The sequence below is a fragment of the Stenella coeruleoalba genome (genome assembly GCF_951394435.1).
Source record: "Stenella coeruleoalba genome assembly, chromosome: 6".
Classification (NCBI taxonomy): domain Eukaryota; kingdom Metazoa; phylum Chordata; class Mammalia; order Artiodactyla; family Delphinidae; genus Stenella; species Stenella coeruleoalba.
This window is the reverse complement of record NC_137151.1, coordinates 85,478,053-85,499,150: the sequence shown is the minus strand read 5'-3', so window position 1 is coordinate 85,499,150 and position 21,098 is coordinate 85,478,053. Positions and strand designations below refer to the sequence as shown.

At 40.9% G+C, this 21,098-nt stretch overlaps 1 protein-coding gene across 6 annotated transcripts in view; it reads right to left on the bottom strand.

The window, feature by feature from the left end:
• Nucleotides 1-21,098, bottom strand: part of LOC307188082 (uncharacterized protein) — a 68,741-nt gene that overhangs the window by 16,105 nt on the left and 31,538 nt on the right. Inside the window, exon 5 of one of the 6 annotated variants that reach the window (XM_079924807.1) lies at nucleotides 12,622-12,938. The exons of the other annotated variants lie outside the window; for them this stretch is intronic. Coding sequence (XP_079780933.1) covers nucleotides 12,838-12,938 — 101 coding nt within the window. The 3' untranslated portion in view covers nucleotides 12,622-12,837. Of the gene's footprint in view, nucleotides 1-12,621; nucleotides 12,939-21,098 lie in introns of those variants that run through there. 6 annotated transcript variants of the gene reach the window in all.

The window sequence follows — 21,098 nt, the reverse complement described above, 5'->3', positions numbered from 1 at the left end:
GATTGGAGGTAGATGAGTCCACCTCAGCTTCCCCACATGCTCCTTAACAAGTGGTAGGCTAAGATGAAAATCAGTCTTTAGCCAAAATCTGCCAAGTACTCAAACATTTTTTAGCAAGCAGGCACAAAAACAGTCAACCTGATCTGGTAAGTTTGGCGAAGTCCCACTCTCTGTCCTCAGACTTGCCAACAGGCACTTGGAGGGAACAGGAAAGGTTCCCTCCAAGGTGGACGCCATGATGTTCTAATGGTGATAATGGCAACATTCTGATCATGTGCCAGAGGTCTGTGAAGTGTGGGACCCAGGACTAAATGAGCTCTACACTTGAGGGCTTCTCCAAAGGAACTGAGTGGCTGAGCTCGCCAGATTCCCATAATTTTTCATGCAAGGGTGGTTGGAATTGAGAGTCAACATGTATGTTGAACATGACCCATTTCAGCAGTGAAAAATTATTTCTGACATTTCTTATGCTAATTAGAAAATCCTCATGTGCAGATTTCCATAGTAATGTTTGAAGTGCCTGGTAATCATGGCTGGAGTGTGGATTCCTGATCAGGATCCTTCAAATGCTAACTAATTGCCGCCAGGATATAAACGAAAAGTTAATTTCATTCCTACATCATACTGTTTATCCTGAAGTGTTTTTAAAGTAAAGTTTTACAAAGATAATATTCTAATATAATCAGGAACACTGTAACCTTTCATCTATTTTCTTGACTGTTAATTGAATAACATTGGCAGCATTATTGGAAATCTCAAGACTGTGTTTATATGAGGCAAAATGGTGAAGTCAAGTTTCTACTTTCTCTATCCTTCACCTTAAACTTGGTGTCCAAAACTAAATGACAAAAACAGCATCTCTTCTAGTCTTCCTTCTCTGGGTATTTGCTACCACAATCTTCCCATTTGTCCAGACCAGGGACTTGGGATTTATCCTCACTGAAACCTTCTCAATCAAACAAACAAACATATTCAGGTGGTCACTATGGTAAGTTGAATGGTGACCTCCAAAAAGATATGTCCATGTCCTAACCCCCAAACATATGAGCGCGGCCTTGAGATCATCCTGGATTATCTCAGCGGTCCCTAAATCCAATGACAAGTGTCCTTCTAAGGACAAAGGCAGAGGAGATTTGTCATAGAAGGTAGAGAAGGAGGAAAAGGCCATGGGAAGACAAGGCAGAGATTGGAGTTATTCAGCCATAAGCCAAGGAATGCCTAAAGTCACCAGAAGCTGAGAGGCAAGGAAGGATTCTTGCCTAAAGCCTTTGGAGGGAATGTAGTCTTGTCAACACCTTGATTTCAGACTTCTGGCCTCCAGATCTGTGAGAGAAAAAGTTTCTGTCGTTTTAAGCCACCAAGTTGGTGGCGGCAGTCCCAGGAAACGAATACAGTCACCAGTCCTCTTGAGACTACCTTTTGGATATCTTTGAAACCATCCCTTTACCTCTCTCTCATGCCACCAATGCAATTCAAATAACAATTAATTTCTACAAATATCTTGACTGATAGGAAAAGAGGTTACCAGGTAGTGGCAAAGACAACCTTCTAATCTGAGTTTTATTGGGGCATGGTCTTACAAACCCTATGCTTTGTACTCACTATCTGCTCAAACTGAGCACTTCTAGAAACAGGAAAATGACGACATACCTGATTGTCATCATTGATGAACTTCCTTAGCATGCCTGGCAGTCAGTTAAGCCATGCAGCAGAAACATACACAGCTTAACTTTACCTGAGGTGGAGAAACTACAAACATTTCTCATCTAACCATGGAAGAAGGAAAACAGTTCGCTCCTTTTTCCCGCGTATGTCTGATACTGCTGCAGCGTGCTGGAAGACACAGACCTCTCATGAATCTAAACATGTCTCCCTTCTCCTTGGACTGGAAAAGCTACAGCAGAAAAAGGACTCCGGTGCTCAAGTGGGATTAACCAGATTAAACCCTGAGCTGACTGATTGGAAGGAGACTTCAACAAAAGCTTCAGGGCAGGGACAGCAATGAGTCCAACCGTAATATCGATAAATAGTTGTTCAGTACCTGGAGAGCTGTTCTCCAAATTCTTCTGAGCTTTGAAGCCTGCAAAAACAAAAACAAAAAAAACCCTCTCCTCTAAGACGGATGCCCATGGACAGGTGTTCCAGCAACTGTACCATTCTACTAAGTCTAGAGATCCTAGTCTCCTGGGGCAAATTAGGTTTTTGATTCCCAACAACTATTTGGCTTCAGGAGGCTACCTACTCCCAGAGACAGAAATCTATTCTAGAGCAAATATTGCAATATGTTTTCCCACTGGCTTAATGCAGTCTCAACTGTCTTTATCTAAAATGTAGGTATTAAACAAATATCAATTCAACGGGTAACTAATTACTGATTATAGGCAATGGTGCCAAGAATAAATTCTTCAAACCTTCTCCAAGCTTTAGGGCACTTCTTCAGAATTTCTTTCGACAGCTGTTTACTCATTTTTAGATTCCAGCACTTCATCTTTTCTTTCTCGACATCTCCACCCAGACACTAGAATAATAAGACTAAAAACATCACAGTTTATCAAATTTGGAGGGAGGCGGTGAGAAAATCTGGGGGAACTTTCCACTTGAAGCCTCTTCTGTTAATGTCTATCACAGCTTCTCATTACCCAAGAACAGAAATCACAGTGAAAATGCTTCTGTCATAACACATGCAAGAAATAACTAACTGGATTGCAAGGAGACAGTTTTTATTGTATTTATTTGGGGTTGGGTATAGAAATAGACCATCAAGGAGCAGGTATATGTGCATAAACACAGATATACGTTTTGGCAAAATAGAATTGTACCATCATAGAAGTGTGACCATAAAGTAACGAGAATCATTTCCTTGTCAGACTCGTGGAATAATGCGTTTGTCATTCTGTATGTGTTTGTGTTCAATAACTGTGTTTCAAATGCAACACTGAAATAGCTAAACTCATAAGTATGTTGGAGTCCCTTCTCAATTCAGCACTCACCTAGATAGCTTTATGACTCTCACTCAAGCTCCATGATTACAATGAACATCTAGACAAATTAGGTGGACATAAAAGAGTAGGACACAACACATAAAGCACCTTCATTGAGTAGATGGCCATTACTCTCCGTGATGGTCATCCAGTTTCCATTGTTCTTGAAAAGTCCTTTGGTCAAAAGGAAAAGTCCAAAAGTTTTTATCTCCTGCATGCCTGCCACTTGTATGTCTGACATTCCTTTAACTACCATTCATGGGTCAGGCACTTTATATATTATCTCTAACCTCTAAAGCCACTCACAAATGTGCAGATTATGATCATCATTATCATTTTACAGGTGAGAAAACAGACTCATAAAGGTTAAATGACTTGCCCACAGGCTTACAAGCGATAAATAGATGAACGCAGATTAGAACTTCTAATTACCAATCTTCTGTCTCATTACCAAACCTTGTGTCTCAAAGACAAAGCCCTTCATGCCCACCATTAATGTTCAAATGCAGATGTAATCAGCACAAGATACTTAAGACTCTGTGTAGCTCCCACTAAGGATCTAATATGGAAAGCAATGGAATGTCTATACCTGACAAAGACAGGGTAGGAAGAGGTTCTCGAAGAGGAGGAATGGAGTTGGGGGGTCCTGGGAACACAGTGTGCCTTCTCATAATTCTGCCCAAGGAAGTTTTTGAGTTCTCAAAGCCCTTTCTTGCTTCATCTTGTTGACTGAGGAAAAAGCTCACTTTCATCCTAGGGCTTCAAAAGTAGCAAGCACATTTCAACCACCCAATTCATCATAAAAGTATTGTTAGGAAAATGCCAACACTATCAAAGATGAATTACATTGGGCTTCCCTGGTGGCGCAGTGGTTGGGAGTCCGCCTGCCGATGCAGGGGACACGGGTTCGTGCCCTGGTCCGGGAAGATCCCACGTGCCGCAGAGCGGCTGGGCCCATGAGCCACAACTACTGAGCCTGCATGTCCGGAGCCTGTGCTCCACAGCGGGAGAGGCCACGGCAGTGAGAGGCCCGCGTACCACAAAAAAAAAAAAAAAAAAAAAAAGATGAATTACATTCTTCTGAAAGATTGAGTCACGCTCCCCTTTTCTTTCAGCTGATATGCTACTGCTTGGTTTTTCACAATTTTGGTATCTTTGCTTAGCTAGCTGTGTATTATAGAAGCAACATTCTCAGCCACTAGGTATCAAGTCAGTGTTCAGGCCTTTCTATCTCAGTTCAGATTTTCAGAGTTTGGAGTAACTAAAAGTAACTGAAATTATACTAACCAAAGGGAAAAATGTGCCAAGTGAGGCTTTGTGGCTTATTCCCTAGGAAACCCAAGAGAAAGAGGTAAGGAACAAGACTGCTCGCATGACAGTTTTTATTGTTGTTGTTCCTAAAGGTCAAAGTTTCTTCAGCTCTGGTTAAATTTTCAGCATCCCTGACTCTGCAATGTTACTCAGTCCTGTGTATCCCTACAGTTTTGAGACGGTCACTAAGAGAAAGGGCTGTCACAAAATTAGACACCAGAAGCAAATAAGTGAAAACATCTATGGGCAAGGTTATATTAAAATGCAATGAAGGGAGTTCCCTAGTGGTTAGGATTCTGGGCTTTCACTGCCATGATCCAGGTTCAATCCCTGGTCGTGGAATTAAGATCCCACAAGCCATGCGGTGCAGCAAAAAAAAAAAAAAAAAAAATGCAGTGAAGTCAAGAAATTTCTCTAGGGGCCTTATCTTTGTATTGAAGCAAAATAATTCCCCATACCATGGTTGTCTCACTTCATTCCTTTTCATGTCTGCAACTTTGGTGATGAAAGAAGAAAAGAAAAGGGCTTCCCTGGTGGTTGAGAGTGGTTGAGAGTCTGCCTGCTGATGCAGGGGACACGGGTTCATGCCCCAGTCCAGGAAGATCCCACATGCCGCGGAGCAGCTGGGCCTGTAAGCCATGGCCGCTGAGCCTGCGCGTCTGGAGCCTGTGCTCCAAAACAGGAGAGGCCACAACGGTGAGGCCTGCGTACCGCAAAAAAAAAAAAAAAAAAAAGAGAAGAGGGGAGGGGAGGGGAGGGGAGGGGAGGGGAGGGAAAGGAAGAAAGGAAGGAAGGACAGTAGGCAGGCAGACAGACATAAAATAAAGGATTTGTTATCAGTGCCCTCTTCTGGAAGCAGATGAGAGTAGCTGAGAATCCCAGAGCTGCGGCCTTCTCTTTCATTAGAAAGCAGTGATTCATGCCAGCAGACAGTGTCAGGCTTCCGTGTGTCAGATGTGATTTGGTGCTGCCATGATATAGTGGAAGGGGCCCTGAACTTAAAAATCAGAAGCTGGATTTAAATCCAGCCTTTGCTCCTAATCTTCTATGACCTGGAACAAATTATTTAAATCATTTGGTTCATTGTCTTGAGTATTACTAGCCACATATCTGGATTAGAATCACCAGAGTATATGGTTAAAGATGCAGAACCCTGGGTGCACCCCATCACTGGGATTGAAGGGCAGGAAGAGATATGAATCTGAATTTTAAATAATCTCCAAGGAAACTCTCAAGTAGTTCTGGCTTCAGTTATCTAATCTGTACAATGATTTTCTTAGATTAAGGAATCTGAAAGCCCCTTATAGCTCTAATACTTTATGATTTTTATAAAACAAAAGGAATGATTGCTGAACAGGTTAACAACTTGTGATATGTCCATACAATGGGTTACTACTCAGCAATAAAAAGGGATTATTGATACATGTGATGACATGGATGAATCTCAAAATAATTATGCTAAGTGAAAGAAACCAGACCAAAAGAAAAAGAAAAAAAGATGAGTCCACTTACAGAAAATTCTAGAAATGCAAACTCATCTATAGTCATGGTAGTCGTCTAGGGATGGGGACAAAAAGGAGGGATTACCAAGAGGCACTATGAAACTTTTATGGTGAAAGATATGTTTATTATCTTGATTGAAGTGACAGCTTCCCAGGTAAATATGTAAGTCAAAACTTATGAAATTGTACACTTTAAGTCTGCAGTATATCAATGGCTTCAATAAAGTTGTTTTAAAAAGAAAAAAAGAAACAGACTAGGAGCTTGGGGAAGCTTGGTCATCCATGAAGATTTCCTGTCCACGTGTAGAGGATGGATGAGTTAGAGGCCAGGAAGAGCAACTGTCCCGGGACAGAGAGCAGGGGGCATTCATTAAACACAGAGGGGTCTGCAGGCATCTGAAATTGCTCCACTTCAAGGGCCAGACAAGTCATCTGGAGGCTCTAAGAGCAAAGCCTGTGGCCTGTGCTGTGGCCTGCACAAGCTGGGTGCCAGAAGACTCTGCCTGCTGCCCAGCCCTTTGACCTCAGTCACCAAAGCCACCATGGATATTCCCCACGTGCCTCCTGGTCCTGTCTCAGAGTGGGTAGTGCCTGGACCTGCCCACACAGTTATGTCACTGCATTGTCCATCCCATTCAGCCCAGGCTGGCCTCAGGGCTTTTGAGACTATGACTCTAGGGAAAGCAGTGTCCACTGAACATGACCTTGCTAGCACAAAGGAGTCTCAAACTGGAGTCACAGTGAGGACTTGCTCCAGGCTCTTCCAGAAGAAGGTTCCCAGCTCCCACTTTCACCTAGACCGACACCAATATTGTAGTCTGTGTCCACACATTCCCTCCTCTTACCTTCCCAACTGGCTTCCCCCCACCCCTCCAACATGGGGATTCAAAAAAGCAAGTGGGGGGCTTCCCTGGTGGCACAGTGGTTGAGAGTCCGCCTGCCGATGCAGGGCACATGGGTTCGTGCCCCAGCCCGGGAAGATCCCACATGCCGTGGAGCGGCTGGGCCCGTGAGCCATGGCCACTGAGCCTGCGCGTCCGGAGCCTGTGCTCCGCAACGGGAGAGGCCACAACACGGAGAGGCCCGCGTACTGCAAAAAAAAAAAAGTGGCCTCATTTTGAGTGGAGCATGTACACTGGCACAGGGACTGCAGGCGACTGCCTCCATCCTGAGCTCTGAGCTCTGCTTTCTGCAGGCTGAAAAGAGCTTTACTGGAAGCTCCGGCAGAAAGTTAAATTGAATAAAGATCAAAGTTGATAAAATTCCTGGTAAACCCACAGATGGTCCACTTTAAAGGCAATAGTCCCTTTCACTCCTGATTAAAATGGAAATTGTCTATGAAGAACCTCCTTGGAACAAAGCTGAATGATGGGACTAGATTAAGAGAGCAGTTCATTACCCTTAAGTGAAAAATGCACAAAGCCATCATTCAGAGGCAGTAAAGGCATAGTGATGGCAAAAGGGATAATTAAAGGGACAATTTAAATTTAGCTGAACAATTTTGGAGATCCTTCAGGGCACTGAAAATAGAACAGAGGCTACCCCAAACTCAGACTATCCTCAGAATACCTAGATGATCAGATTAGTGTCACATTTTAGATGTCAGTCCAACTACCTTTGACGATCACAGTACAAATATTAGAAACAAGTTCTGCTCATGGCCTCTAGTCTGGTTTTTCTGTTTTTGAAGAAGGCATTTACTTCTGCTTCCTCAGCTCCTAATATTTATCTCGAACAGCAGGTGCATGTTTTACCTGACCCACATCCACTGTGGGGAGGGCTGTATTTGCATAATCACCCTTCCTCCCCCTCCCCGCATTACCACCACACCCCATTTGCGAAATCCAGAAACAATCAACTTGGTGGAATCTTATCACCTGTCCTAAAGAATAGAAATTCACTGCTACTTATACAGAAATCGGTAGCAACATTAAATTAGACTCTGTCTTCAGAGAATCTGAAAGTTGAATCTTTTAGTAGTAAACACTTTAGAAGACAAAAAGAAAGTCTCAGTTGAGAATCTTTTCACAAACTAACTCAAGAGGTGTTATTAAAAACAAGTGGAAAGGAATGTTATATTGGTCACAGCTGTGGCTACCTGCTACTAAAAGTTGGAATGCGGCAGAAAGAAAATCCTTGTGGAAAAGTTAGGATTACTATTACCGTTAGAGATGTGGGTACGATGCACGAGTCTGGTAGTAATCACCCACTTGTCTTTAACCAGCATAAAACCCAAGGGCTCATCACATACATCTGGAGACCCAGCAAAAAAGGGCATTTCCTATCCGGGTGCATGACGGTGCTGTGTCTGTGGGGAAGCTTCTTCATTACTTAGGAACACAGTGAGTGATTTAAATTTACTCCAGTGCTTGGGAACAAGCAATTTACGATCAACCCCCACGCAGGACTTTTTTTGTTTTAATCACTGTAATATTAAGGCCTTTTACTATTGGTCTGGGGGTCTCTAACCCAGGAAAAGGTGGCGAAGGAGAATTAGCTTCTAGCGTGATCCTCAGAAACTCAACTCAGGAAGAAGTGAGGTCTGCAGTTCCGGTTAGAAACAGACCCTCACGGTGAGAAACCTGGCTAGACCCAGGCACCACTGGCACATTGTAGAAGTGAGTGTGCTGCTCCCATGTGGACAAAATACTTCTCTTTGTGGCTCTGCTCCTCAGACCCTGTGGGTCACAGGGTTCAGGATTAGTTGCAGTGGTGAATATTCTAGGGTCTGTTGGAACCAGGAACAAATACTGCTTTAATGCTCACACCACACAAGACTGGCTTTGCCATGTAACCCTGGACCTGGTGGCATTCGGCAGGCATCTTTCATTCCTCCCTTCATGGAATATAAGTTTGCTGAGTGCTGGACCATGATAGGCTACTGGGATGGTGAAATGCCTGAGAAGCAGTCCTTACTCCACAAGCAGATAAGATAACTTTCAAACATCTATGAATGCAACCTGATAAGGCTAAAAAAGAAAGGGGAACAAAGTTCTTTGAGCACTTGAGAACAGGGAGTGCTTTATTCTTCCTGAGAAGGGTCAAAGAAAACCTCTGGAAGAGGCAGGCTTTGGACCTTGTCTTGAAACATAGGAGGATGTTGCCATGTTGGGGAATAGGAGAAAAGCACCATGAGGAAAGGGAACAACATAAACCAAGACAGAAACCTCTCTCCTCTCCGGGAACATCTAATAACACACGTGGCTGCAATGAGAGTGACTCGGTAAAGGGCAAAGGCAAGATAAGAAACTGTGAAAGGAGGTTATGGGCAAAATAGGAATGGTCTTACAAATGACCTGGGCTTTAACTTTTAGACAATGGAGAGCTGTTGAAGTCTTTTAGAGCAGATAAGATGTGATCAAATTTGTATTTTTAAATAGGCACTCTGGTCTTGTTTATGGTTTCCTTTGCTGTATAAAAGCTTTTAAGTTTAATTAGGTCCCATTTGTTTATTTTTATTTTTATTTCCATTACTCTAGGTGGTGGGTCAAAAAAGATCTTGCTGCGATTTATGTCAAAGAGTGTTCTGCCTATGTTTTCCTCTAAGAGTTTTATAGTGTCTGGCCTTACATTTACGTCTTTAATCCATTTTGAGTTTATTTCTGTGTATGGTGTTAGGGAGTGTTCTAATCTCATTCTTTTACATATAGCTGTCCAGTTTTCCCAGCTCCACTTATTGAAGAGGCTGTCTTTTCTCCATTATACGTTCTTGCCTCCTTTGTCAAAGATAAGGTGACCATATGTGCATGGGTTTATCTCTGAGCTTTCTATCCTGTTCCATTGATCTATATTTCTCTTTTTGTGCCAGCACCATACTGTCTTGATTACTGTAGCTCTGTAGTATAGTCTGAAGTCAGGGAGCCTGATTCCTCCAGCTCTGTTTCTCTTTCTCAAGATTGTTTAAGCTATTTGGGCTCTTTTGTGTTTACATAGAAATTGTAAATTTTTTTGTTCTAGTTCTGTGAAAAATGCCATTGGTAATTTGATAGGGATTGCCTTGAATCTGTAGATTGCTTTGGGTAGTATAGTCATTTTCACAATATTGACTCTTCCAATCCAAGAATATGGTATATCTCTCCATCTGTTTGTATTGTCTTTGATTTCTTTCATCAGTATCTTATAGTTAAGCTTTTGTACCGTAAAGGAACCATAAACAAGACAAAAAGACAGCCCTCAGAATGGGAGAAAATATTTGCAAACAAAGCAACTGACAAAGGATTAATCTCCAAAATATACAAGTAGCTCATGCAGTTCAATATCAAAAAAACAAACAACCCAATCAAAAAATGGGCGGAAGACCTAAATAGACATATCTGCAAAGAAGACATATAGATGGGCAAGAGGCACATGAAAAGATGCTCAGCATCACTAATTATTAGAGAAATGCAAATCAAAACTACAATGAGGTATCACCTCACACTGGTCAGAATGGCCATCATCAAAAAATCTACAAACAATAAATGTCGGAGAGGGTGTGGAGAAAAGGGAACCCTCACACACTGTTGGTGGGAATGTAAATTGATACAGCCACTCTGGAGAACAGTATGGAGGTTCCTTAAAAAACTAAAAATAGAAATACCATATGATCCAGCAAGCCCACTACTGGGCATATACCCAGAGAAGACCCTAATTCAAAAAGATACATGCACCCCAATGTTCATAGCAACACTATTTACAATAGCCAGGCATGAAAGCAACCTAAATGTCCATCAACAGATGAATGGATAAAGAAGATGTGGTGCATATATACAATGGAATATTACTCAGCCATACAAAGAAACAAAATTGGGTCATTTGTAGAGATGTGGATGGACGTAGAGAGTGTCATACAGAGTGAAGTAAGTCAGAAAGAGAAAAACAAATATTGTATATTAATGCATATATGTGGAATCTAGAAAAATGGTATAGATCATCTTATTTGCAAAGCAGAAATAGAGACACAGACATAGAGAACAAATGTATGGATACCAAGGGGAAAGTGGCGCGGAGGAATTGAGAGATTGGGATTGAGACACATGTACACACTATTGATACTATGCATAAAATACATAACTAATGACAACATACTATATAGCACAGGGAACTCAACGCACTGTGGTGACCTAAATGGGAAGGAAATACAAAAAAGAGGGGATATATGTATATGTATAGCTCATTAATTTTGCTGTACAGTAGAAACTAACACAACATTGTAAAGCAACTATACTCCAATAAAAAATAATTTTAAAATATTAAAAAAACAATAGGCACTCTGGCAGCATTGTGGAGGATGAATTTGGAGGTTGATGCAGAACTTGGAGAAAAGGAAAGCAAAGGCTTCTGTAGTATTTTCCAGGTGCAAAAGGAGGAGGTCTGGGCCAAGCAGTGAAGAAAGGGCAGGTATTTAAACAATCTTTCTGTTAGACAAGTGATAGAGTTGGAGATTTTTTAGAAGTGGAGGTTGAAAGAAAGTGATGTAGGATGATTCCCAGGTTTCTAGTTTGCCTATCCCAGAGGAATGTTCCCGCCATTAAATATGGGAGGGACTATTGAGGGAGGATGCAATGAGGGAGGGGTGTTGAGTTGTTTGCTTTTGGTCCTGTTGGGCTTCAGCTAGGGATGCACAGTAAAGGGTTGCAAATGAAGATCTGGATCTTAGGTATTTATGACATCTGGAAATTGAGGCTACGAGATGTTATTGATACTATCATCAACAGATACTATGTCTAAGGATTCCTAGTAGGTGGTGATGTTTTAGTCATCTTGCATTCCTGCCTTTTATCACGATACCTGAAATGAATAAATGACATTTTATTATCCCGAAGCCAGAGAAGAGAGAGAAGGGCAGAACCTGGAAAACATCAGATTCTAAGGACAAACAGAATGAGACTGAACCAACAAGCGCTGAGGGAGAGCAATGGGATTGGTATTGCAAAAGCCAAGGAAGAAGAATTCCAGGAAAGACAAAGGGATGGAAACGTTTAAATGCCCTAGAGCCCAGGGAGGAAGAGAATTTGTCAATTGAGGGTCACTTTTACCTTCAGTAGGGAGATGAATATGAACACTAGTTTGGAAACGAGTGAGGGGAGAATGAGAGACAAAGCACTGGGAGAGGAAAATTCAGACTACACTTCTAGTGAAGTTAGACTTAGATAGGAGGCTCAAAGGATTGGAGATTGAGGGAAGGTTTTTTTGGGTTGGGTGGATGGTTGGTTTTAAAGGATGAAGTAGACTAGAGTGTGTTTATGGGCAAAAGGAAAGGCCCTGGTGGACAAAGAGAGGCCATAGATAAAAGTCAGTGGACTACATGAGGATGAGCTAAAGGAGAAGAGGTGGTGGAGTGACTTTTGAAGGAATATTCACATCTAATCCTCCAAAACAGGAGGGAAGGAGTAAGCACAAACAAGGAAGCACTCCTTAAAAATCAGCTTCTAGGATTATAATTATTTCTTGATTACATGTCTTAAATTTCTGCAGAAATGCCTAATTAGCAACATCTTCCATAGCACTTGTTCTAATTGATGTTGAAAAGTTTGGGTTTCAGTTCTATCTGGCATGGGCCAAACAGAGAATTTTACTTGAAGCTCTTATTTTCAGGTTTTTATTTTGGTCTATTTCAACCTTGAGTTAACAACTAAAAATACTGTATCAGACAAAAGGGACATAAAAAGAAAAGGCATTCCATTTCACCATTATTTCATTCCCGGAAACGCTACCTCTCAATAGCTGCAATAAACGGCACTATAGCCCCGAACCGAAACACATCACCTCCCGGTTATGCTGGACCGTTTAGGGACCATTGACATTCCCCACAACAATGGAGTTCAAAACTGTACAACTGGCATCACAGACAGTAAAAAGTAAATTGCTATCTATTTCTCCTTTCACATTGCAGTCCTCTTTCTGAACGGGATCCTTGTAGAAAAACAAGAATTCTCGTCTTTGGTCTTTCACAGTTTCAGTTTTATGATCCAGTCTGCTCAATAAGGGTTTACTTCAGCCACAATTTTAAATGGCTAAGAAGCTTAGGATTTTTCCCTGTCGTTAAATTTCTTTCTCTAATTTTATAATAATTCTTCTTCCTTCTCTCCATGTACTAACCTTATCCTGAAAAGAAATCCAGATCTGAGGTTCTGCATAACTGAAGCTTTGGTTTGGCTATTACCTAGATGAGGAAGAAATAAAAAGAATTTTTTGTACTAAACCACCTTCCCTCCTAATTCTATGAGGGCCTGATGAATGTTGCACATATGCTCCCCCGACTCCCCCCACAAATGTACCTTACAAAGTTCCGCAAATGGCAGGTGACGAATTGCACAAATGCCATGTGCCTTTGATGGAAAGAGTTAAGTCCAGTTCTTAATACAAAACATGTACATTAGCCTCTGTTGTTCTCAATGGATGTGTTCCACAGCTTTACGGCTACAGTACACTAAGGACTGCGGCGCCCTGCGTCAGGATTCCTCTGCTATCAGCTGGTCCGTATCCACCCCTGCACTCCATTTATGTCCTGCGTCCACAAGTCTGCCTGGATTCATCTTTGTTTCTTGTTAAGGTTCTATTCCAAATTCTTTATCTTCCCCCTTCTAGGTAAAAGATGGTTTGGTATAAGCCAGAGTATTTTAGATAGAAAATATTGCCAAAAGAAATCTCAAAATTGGGTCTCCCGCTAATCTTTGCAGGTCATGTATTGTGACAAGATTATCGACTAATGACACAGGAGATGTTGCCCTCTAATGGAGAAAATGTTTTCAGGCACTGAACTGTTCAAATGTACCATCCTTGAGGTCGTTCACCTTTTTGCTCTGACTCCATTTTACCAATCACCCTCTTAAAAAAAAATTCACTTCAGACTCAATTCTAACTCTTTATCTTTCCTTACAAACCAGTTCCTCATTTTATTTCTAAAAAAGCTTTTTCTTTATATAATTAATATATGTTAATTGCTTGATATTCAGAAAACACAGACAGATCAAAGACAATAAAAATCCCATGAGTCAGAAATATCTCCTGTTAACATTTCAGTCTTTTTCTCTACACCCACATTAATAAACACATATACCATTTGGATTGCTTTTTAAAGTGGGATTTATATATATTTTTCTTTCCATTTGACAACAGATCATAAATGTCTTTCGTATCATTTAATACTCTTTTTTCTTTAATTAAAAAATTCCAATGAAACAGTCCAAAGGTGCATACACACACACACACACACACACACTCACACACACACAAACACATTTATGCTACCCACCTGAGGTAGCCAAAGTTAATATCCTGATTTGTAACCATTCAGAGCTTTCTCCACTCTTACACAAACTTTCATACACACAGAGGTTATTGTGTGTTTTCACAAAATGGGGTCTTGCTCTACACATTATGAAAGCAACTTTTCTCACACAATATATCATGAACACTCCTCTAGGTCAATAAGTAAAGATCGAATTCATTACTTAAAGAGCTGCATTACAGAGAAAGCTTTCAACAAAATTCAACACCCATTTATGATAAATATCCTGCAGAAAGTAGGCATAGAGGGAAATTTCCTCAACATAATAAAGGCCACATATGACAAACCCACGGCCAACATCGTCCTCAATGGTGAAAAACTGAAAGCATTTCCACTAAGATCAGGAAAAAGACAAGGTTGCCCGCTCTCACCACTCTTATTCAACATAGTTTTGGAAGTTTTAGCCACAGCAATCAGAGAAGAAAAGGAAATAAAAGGAATCCAAATCAGAAAAGAAGAAGTAAAGCTGTCACTGTCTGCAGATGACATGATACTATACATAGAGAATCCTAAAGATGCTACCAGAAAACTACTAGAGCTCATCAATGAATTTGGTAAAGTAGCAGGATACAAAATTAATGCACAGAAATCTCTGGCATTCCTATACACTAATGATGAAAAATCTGAAAGAGAAATTAAGAAAACACTGCCATTTTCCACTGCGACAAAAAGAATAAAATATCTAGGAATAAACCTACCTAAGGAGACAAAAGACGTGTATGCAGAAAATTATAAGACACTGATGAAAGAAATTAAAGATGATACAAATAGATGGAGAGATATACCATGTTCTTGGATTGGAAGAATCCACATTGTGAAAATGACTCTACTACCCAAAGCAATCTACAGATTCAAGGCAATCGCTATCAAACTTCCACTGGCATTTTTCATAGAACTAGAACAAAAAATTTCACAATTTGTACGGAAACACAAAAGACCCCGAATAGCCAAAGCAATCTTGAGAACAAAAAATAGAGCTGGAGGAATCAGGCTCCCTGACTTCAGACTATACTACAGAGCTACAGTAATCAAGACAGTATGGTGCTGGCACAAAAAGAGAAATATAGATCAATGGAACAGGATAGAAAGCTCAGAGATAAACCCATGCACATATGGTCACCTTATCTTTGACAAAGGAGGCAAGAACGTATAATGGAGAAAAGACAGCCTCTTCAATAAGTGGAGCTGGGAAAACTGGACAGCTATATGTAAAAGAATGAGATTAGAACACTCCCTAACACCATACACAGAAATAAACTCAAAATGGATTAAAGACGTAAATGTAAGGCCAGACACTATAAAACTCTTAGAGGAAAACATAGGCAGAACACTCTATGACATAAATCACAGCAAGATCCTTTTTGACCCACCTCTTAGAGAAAGGGAAATAAAAACAAAAATAAACAAATGGGACCTAATGAAACTTCAAAGCTTTTGCACAGCAAAGGAAACCATAAACAAGACCAAAAGACAACCCTCAGAATGGGAGAAAATATTTGCAAATGAAGCAACTGACAAAGGATTAATCTCCAAAATTTACAAGCAGCTCATGCAGCTCAATAACAAAAAAACAAACAACCCAATCCAAAAATGGGCAGAAGACCTAAATAGACATTTCTCCAAAGAAGATATACAGATTGCCAACAAACACATGAAAGAATGCTCAACATCATTATTCATTAGAGAAATGCAAATCAAAACTACAATGAGATATCATCTCACACCAGTCAGAATGGCCATCATCAAAAAATCGAGAAACAATAAATGCTGGAGAGGGTGTCAAGAAAAGGGAACACTCTTGCACTGCTGGTGGGAATGTGAATTGGTACAGCCACTATGGAGAACAGTATGGAGGTTCCTTAAAAAACTACAAATAGAACTACCATATGACCCAGCAATCCCACTACTGGGCATATACCCTGAGAAAACCAGAATTCAAAAAGAGTCATGTACCAAAATGTTCATTGCAGCTCTATTTACAATAGCCAGGAGATGGAAGCAACCTATGCGTCCATCATTGGATGAATGCATAAAGAAGATGTGGCACATATATACAATGGAATATTACTCAGCCATAAAAAGAAACGAAATTGAGTTATTTGTAGTGAGGTGGATGGACCTAGAGTCTGTCATACAGAGTGAAGTAAGTCAGAAAGAGAAAGACAAATACCGTATGCTAACACATATATATGGAATCTAAGGAAAAGAGAAATGTCATGAAGAACCTAGGGGTAAGACGGGAATAAAGACACAGACCTACTAGAGAATGGACTTGAGGATATGGAGAGGGGGAAGGGTAAGCTGTGACAAAGTGAGAGAGTGGCATGGACATATATACACTACCAGACATAAAATAGATAGCTAGTGGGAAGCAGCCGCATAGCACAGGGAGATCAGGTCGGTGCTTTGTGACTACCTAGAGGGGTGGGATAGGGAGGGTCGGCGGGAGGGAGATGCAAGAGGGAAGAGATATGGAAACGTATGTAAATGTATAACTGATTCACATTGTTATAAAGCAGAAACTAACACACCATTGTAAAGCAATCATACTCCAATAAAGATGTTTAAAAATATATAACAGTACAAAGCAGAATTATATAGATTAGATTATGTCACAATTCTTTTTTATTGTTTCCAATTCTTTACATAAAAAGAATATGTTTTTATAAACAACAAGGACTTAACTGTATAGCAGAGGAAACTATATTCAATATTTTGTAATAACCTATAATGGAAAAGAATCTGAAAGGGAATACATATATATATTTATATGTATAACTGAATCACCTTGCTGTACACCTGAAACATTGTAAATTAACTATACTTCAATTAAAAAAAGAAAAAAAAGAGCTGCATTAATATAACATAGCATGGATGTACCGTAATTAATCAATCATTGTCTTATTGACAGACATTCAATTATTTCCAGATTTTTGCCTGATGTCCATGCTTTACTTTCTGTAATATAGATTCTCATAAATAATAATGTTAGTCAAAGGGTTACACGTTTCTAATTTTTAAGCACATTAGAAGTTTTGGTCAAATTCCTTTGCAAAGATATCCTAACAATTCCCACTCTCATCAGTAGTGAAGGAAAGTGGCCTGTTCTTACCAGCACTGAACATTACGTCTCCTTCTCATTTTTCCACTCTACTTTCATTTGCATTTCGCTGACTACTGGTGCAGTTTTGCAATTGTTATATGTGAATACTCCTCTAAAATACATGTTTAAAGGCTTTGGGTTCATATTAACATATTTGTTTATTTAATCAGTCTCCTACTATCAAACGCAAGAGCTGTACCCAGTTTTTTCAAGTTATTAGAGACGTTGCAATTAAGATCCAGCTACGTTATTTTGTGCGTCTATTGCCTGAGACTAAATTCCTAGAACTAGAATTCTTGTGTTCATGAGCATTAGTAAGCAGAGTGATCAAGAGTGTGGGTTCTGGTGTCAGACTGTTTGGATGGAATTTATCATTTTATGACTTGAGGCAAGTAGTGCAGTCTTTCCTTGCCTAGGTTTCTTTGCTGCAAAATGGAGATAATGATAATATATAACACAGGATTGTTGAGAAACTAAACTTATTAGTATAGATAAAGCTCTTGGAATCGTCTGTGCAATACAGTAAGTGCAGAATAAGCATTTGCTACTATTATGAACATCTTTAAGGCTTTCAATGCATATGTAACAGGATATTAAAAGTTTGACCCTGACACTTGCAAACAGTAGACTCCAGAACCCTAGCTCTTACCCACCATGTTACTAGCACCCACGAGCACAACTTTTCCAGTTCTAGGCATTCAGTCTGAGAAAATACACAGACCCACACAAACTAAAAGTACATGGATCTGAACTGCAATGATGTTCTACACCAAAGTTACATGCCTGAACAAAATTTCAAAGGATGAAAATAAAGTCAATTCCTCCTCCCTTGGATCACTTAGGCAGAAAGGGCTGAAAGTTTGGAAGGGGAAGTGGATTTATGACGAAAGAATCTTCAGCTGAGCTGTGATGTGAGGCCCCATCATGGGGATGGGGGCGGGAGGAGCATGGTGACCCTTACCTCAAGCTTAATAGCCTCTTCCTCCACCATGTTCCATCCTCTGAGAGGCCAGAAGATGCAATTAGCAAGTAAAAAGAAGGGAAGAGAGGAATGCTAAAGTGATCAAGATTATTGTCCAAAAGATAGGTGGCCCAGCAACCGTAGGCCTTAGCTGGGAGAGGGGAGGAAAAGTCTGACTGAAGACTGAAGACTGAAGTTTGATTAACAGCTCATACTGTATAGTTTTCATTCCTGAATTGAGCCAGTGTTTGTGACTTTGATCATAGGCCAATCTATTCCATATGAGTAAGTGGAAAAGTCAGGGGGTCTGCCAAGTTTTTAGACAGTGACAGGGGCAAGATTCCACCACTGAATAAATTTTCAAGGGGTGAGAGGAGACGCAAATAAAGAACTCATCATGCTTGTTCAATGTAAAAGTTGCACATAATAAAACACTGCCTTCCAGAAAACTTGTCTCCATTTACACTCCAATGAGCAGTGTATGAGAGTCCATTTTCCCCTCACCAAGAAACCTTGTGATCCGTAATTTGGTTTCCCAAACAGACTTTAATTGTGTGCAAATAACGAACTGAGTGGCTGACGCAGATTTATTGCTTGGCAAGTACCTCTCTAATGGTAAATACAGAAACTGGCATTTTAGCTTATCAGCCAGTCTCTTATGACATGAGTTAGCATGAATCAGGCCTGTAAAATGAAATCCCTTTTGGAGTTGACAGCTCGTGTTCCCACACACCCATCTGAGGACCAGACTTGGGTCTCTGGTGGCTCAGCAGCACCACAGGCCTCCGGGAAGCCAGCTGGCTGCCAGGGCTGCTCTCTTTAGCACCATTTAAATGGCAACAAGCAGAACAGCAGGCTTTGAGGAGTGAGGACATGAAATGGCCTCCGGGGACCAAGAAACTGGATGCTCACAGACTAAGGGATCCGGTGTCTAATTGCGAAGCAGCTAATCGTAGAGCATCTAATTGAGAGGGAGCATTGGAACAAGAAGCAGAAATAACCCTGACTCCATTCAACACAGAATGAGACCTGGGTCTGCGATGAACAGCTCCTGCCGACGAAAATAGCAGGTCTGTGGGGCTGTGTAAAGGTGCTGGCAATGGGGCGTGTGCACATTACCGTGACAGGAAAACACAACATCAGGAAAACACTTAATCTTCCTGTTTATCCCCAGAAGGACTCACAAGCAGAGTGAGAGGAAGAGCTGCATTCTTCTTCATTTCCAAACAAGCCACCACTAATGCCGTGCTCTCCCGGTTTATAGACCAAGTACCTGCTTGTGCTAAAACTGTCACATATTATAAACTTCACCAAGGAAGTGAATCCATCATGTTCCTGCTCCCTTAAGAATAGTTCTTCCCTGGAGTACATAACCGATTACTGCATGTTTTGTAGAAATCAAGGGCAGACTCTATCTTCCACCACAGAACAAATCAGTTTTGTAGAAACAATGCACAAATCATGACATTTTATTTTTCTTTAGCTTTAAGGCTTTTATTTCATTATGGTTATTGTTTTGTTCTTTTTCTTTGTTTTAAAGCAGCAATTCCTCTGGCATCACTACCCTTGGATTGGAGCCGGAGCTAAGGAAGGGATGTCATTCTCACCTTGGTCTTTGGGTGCAGAGTCAAGGGTAGCATCAAGGCCAGCTCTGGACCACAATGAGATGTAGCTTGAGGGACTTGAAAATTGCTTTTATTTATCTGGGACATTTTCCTGACCCTCTCCCCCCTCTCTCATACAGGTTCCTGACTTCATTCCTCTTTTTTTTTTTTTTTTTTTGCAGTACGCGGGCCTCTCACCGCTGTGGCCTCTCCCGTCGCGGAGCACAGGCTCCGGACGCACAGGCCCAGCGGCCACAGCCCACGGGCCCAGCCGCCCCACGACACGCGGGATCCCCCCGGACCGGGGCACGAACCCACATCCCCTGCATCGGCAGGTGGACTCCCAACCACTACGCCACCAGGAAAGCCCTTTTACTCTTAACGGAGGAAAAGTCTCTGCTGTATCACTGACAATAGCCTTGTTGCTCTGTGAGTTCAGGGATTTATTATTCACCACTGTAACCCCATGCCCAACACAGGCCTTGACACACAGGGAACCATGAATGAATACTGGGTGAAAGAATCTAGATGTGAATGAAAGAATGAGCTGAGTATATCTAAAGAGGACTGAAAAAAACAAGAATCCAAAGATTGATTCTAACGCTAGACTTTGAAGAAATTGATACTTGTGGAATGCCTTCTGTGTATCAGTGATAGGCGAGGCACTTCAAATCTCACTTAATTCCCACACCCCTCAAATCATAACACGGGCTCAGCAGTTCCTGCGTATATCTGGGCTTGCCTCTACCAGCACAAGCTGCTGCTAGAAATTGAGTTATTTTCCTAAGAAGTTTAGAAACACAAAGTAGTGATGACTAAGAAAAAAAAGATCTCAATGGTTTCTTGAATCAACCTTTTCCTTGCATTATATCTTATCAATATGCACAGCCAGATCGATTGATTCATGCATTTATCTGTTTATCTATCTATTTTCTACAGGTAAGTTGTGTAGGGAAGGTGGGAGGAGTCAAAAGCCATGTTTTATCAGGGAAAGTTTTTACACTCTTAAAGATTATTTTAAACGTATATAGGGGCTCACTATATCTGTCTCTGGCTTTAAATTTATTCAGAATGATTAGAGTCGGTTAGAATCAGGAAAGCAGTGCAACACAACTAGGAAACTGACACTGTGCAATTTAATCTCTGAGGAGGCATAAGTACCCCCAAGTTTCTGCATTGCTTTAGGGGCACCACCAGGAATGTCACACAAAACTGACATCATCAGAAGAACGGGCTTAAGTCAAGGTGATCCTATTGTGTTGATGTATCCCTGAAACCACACAACCTTAATTATCACTTTCTCTTAAAGACAGAGTTTGGGGAGAAGGGATTACCTTAACTTTCTGGTTGGTTAAATTGTGGGT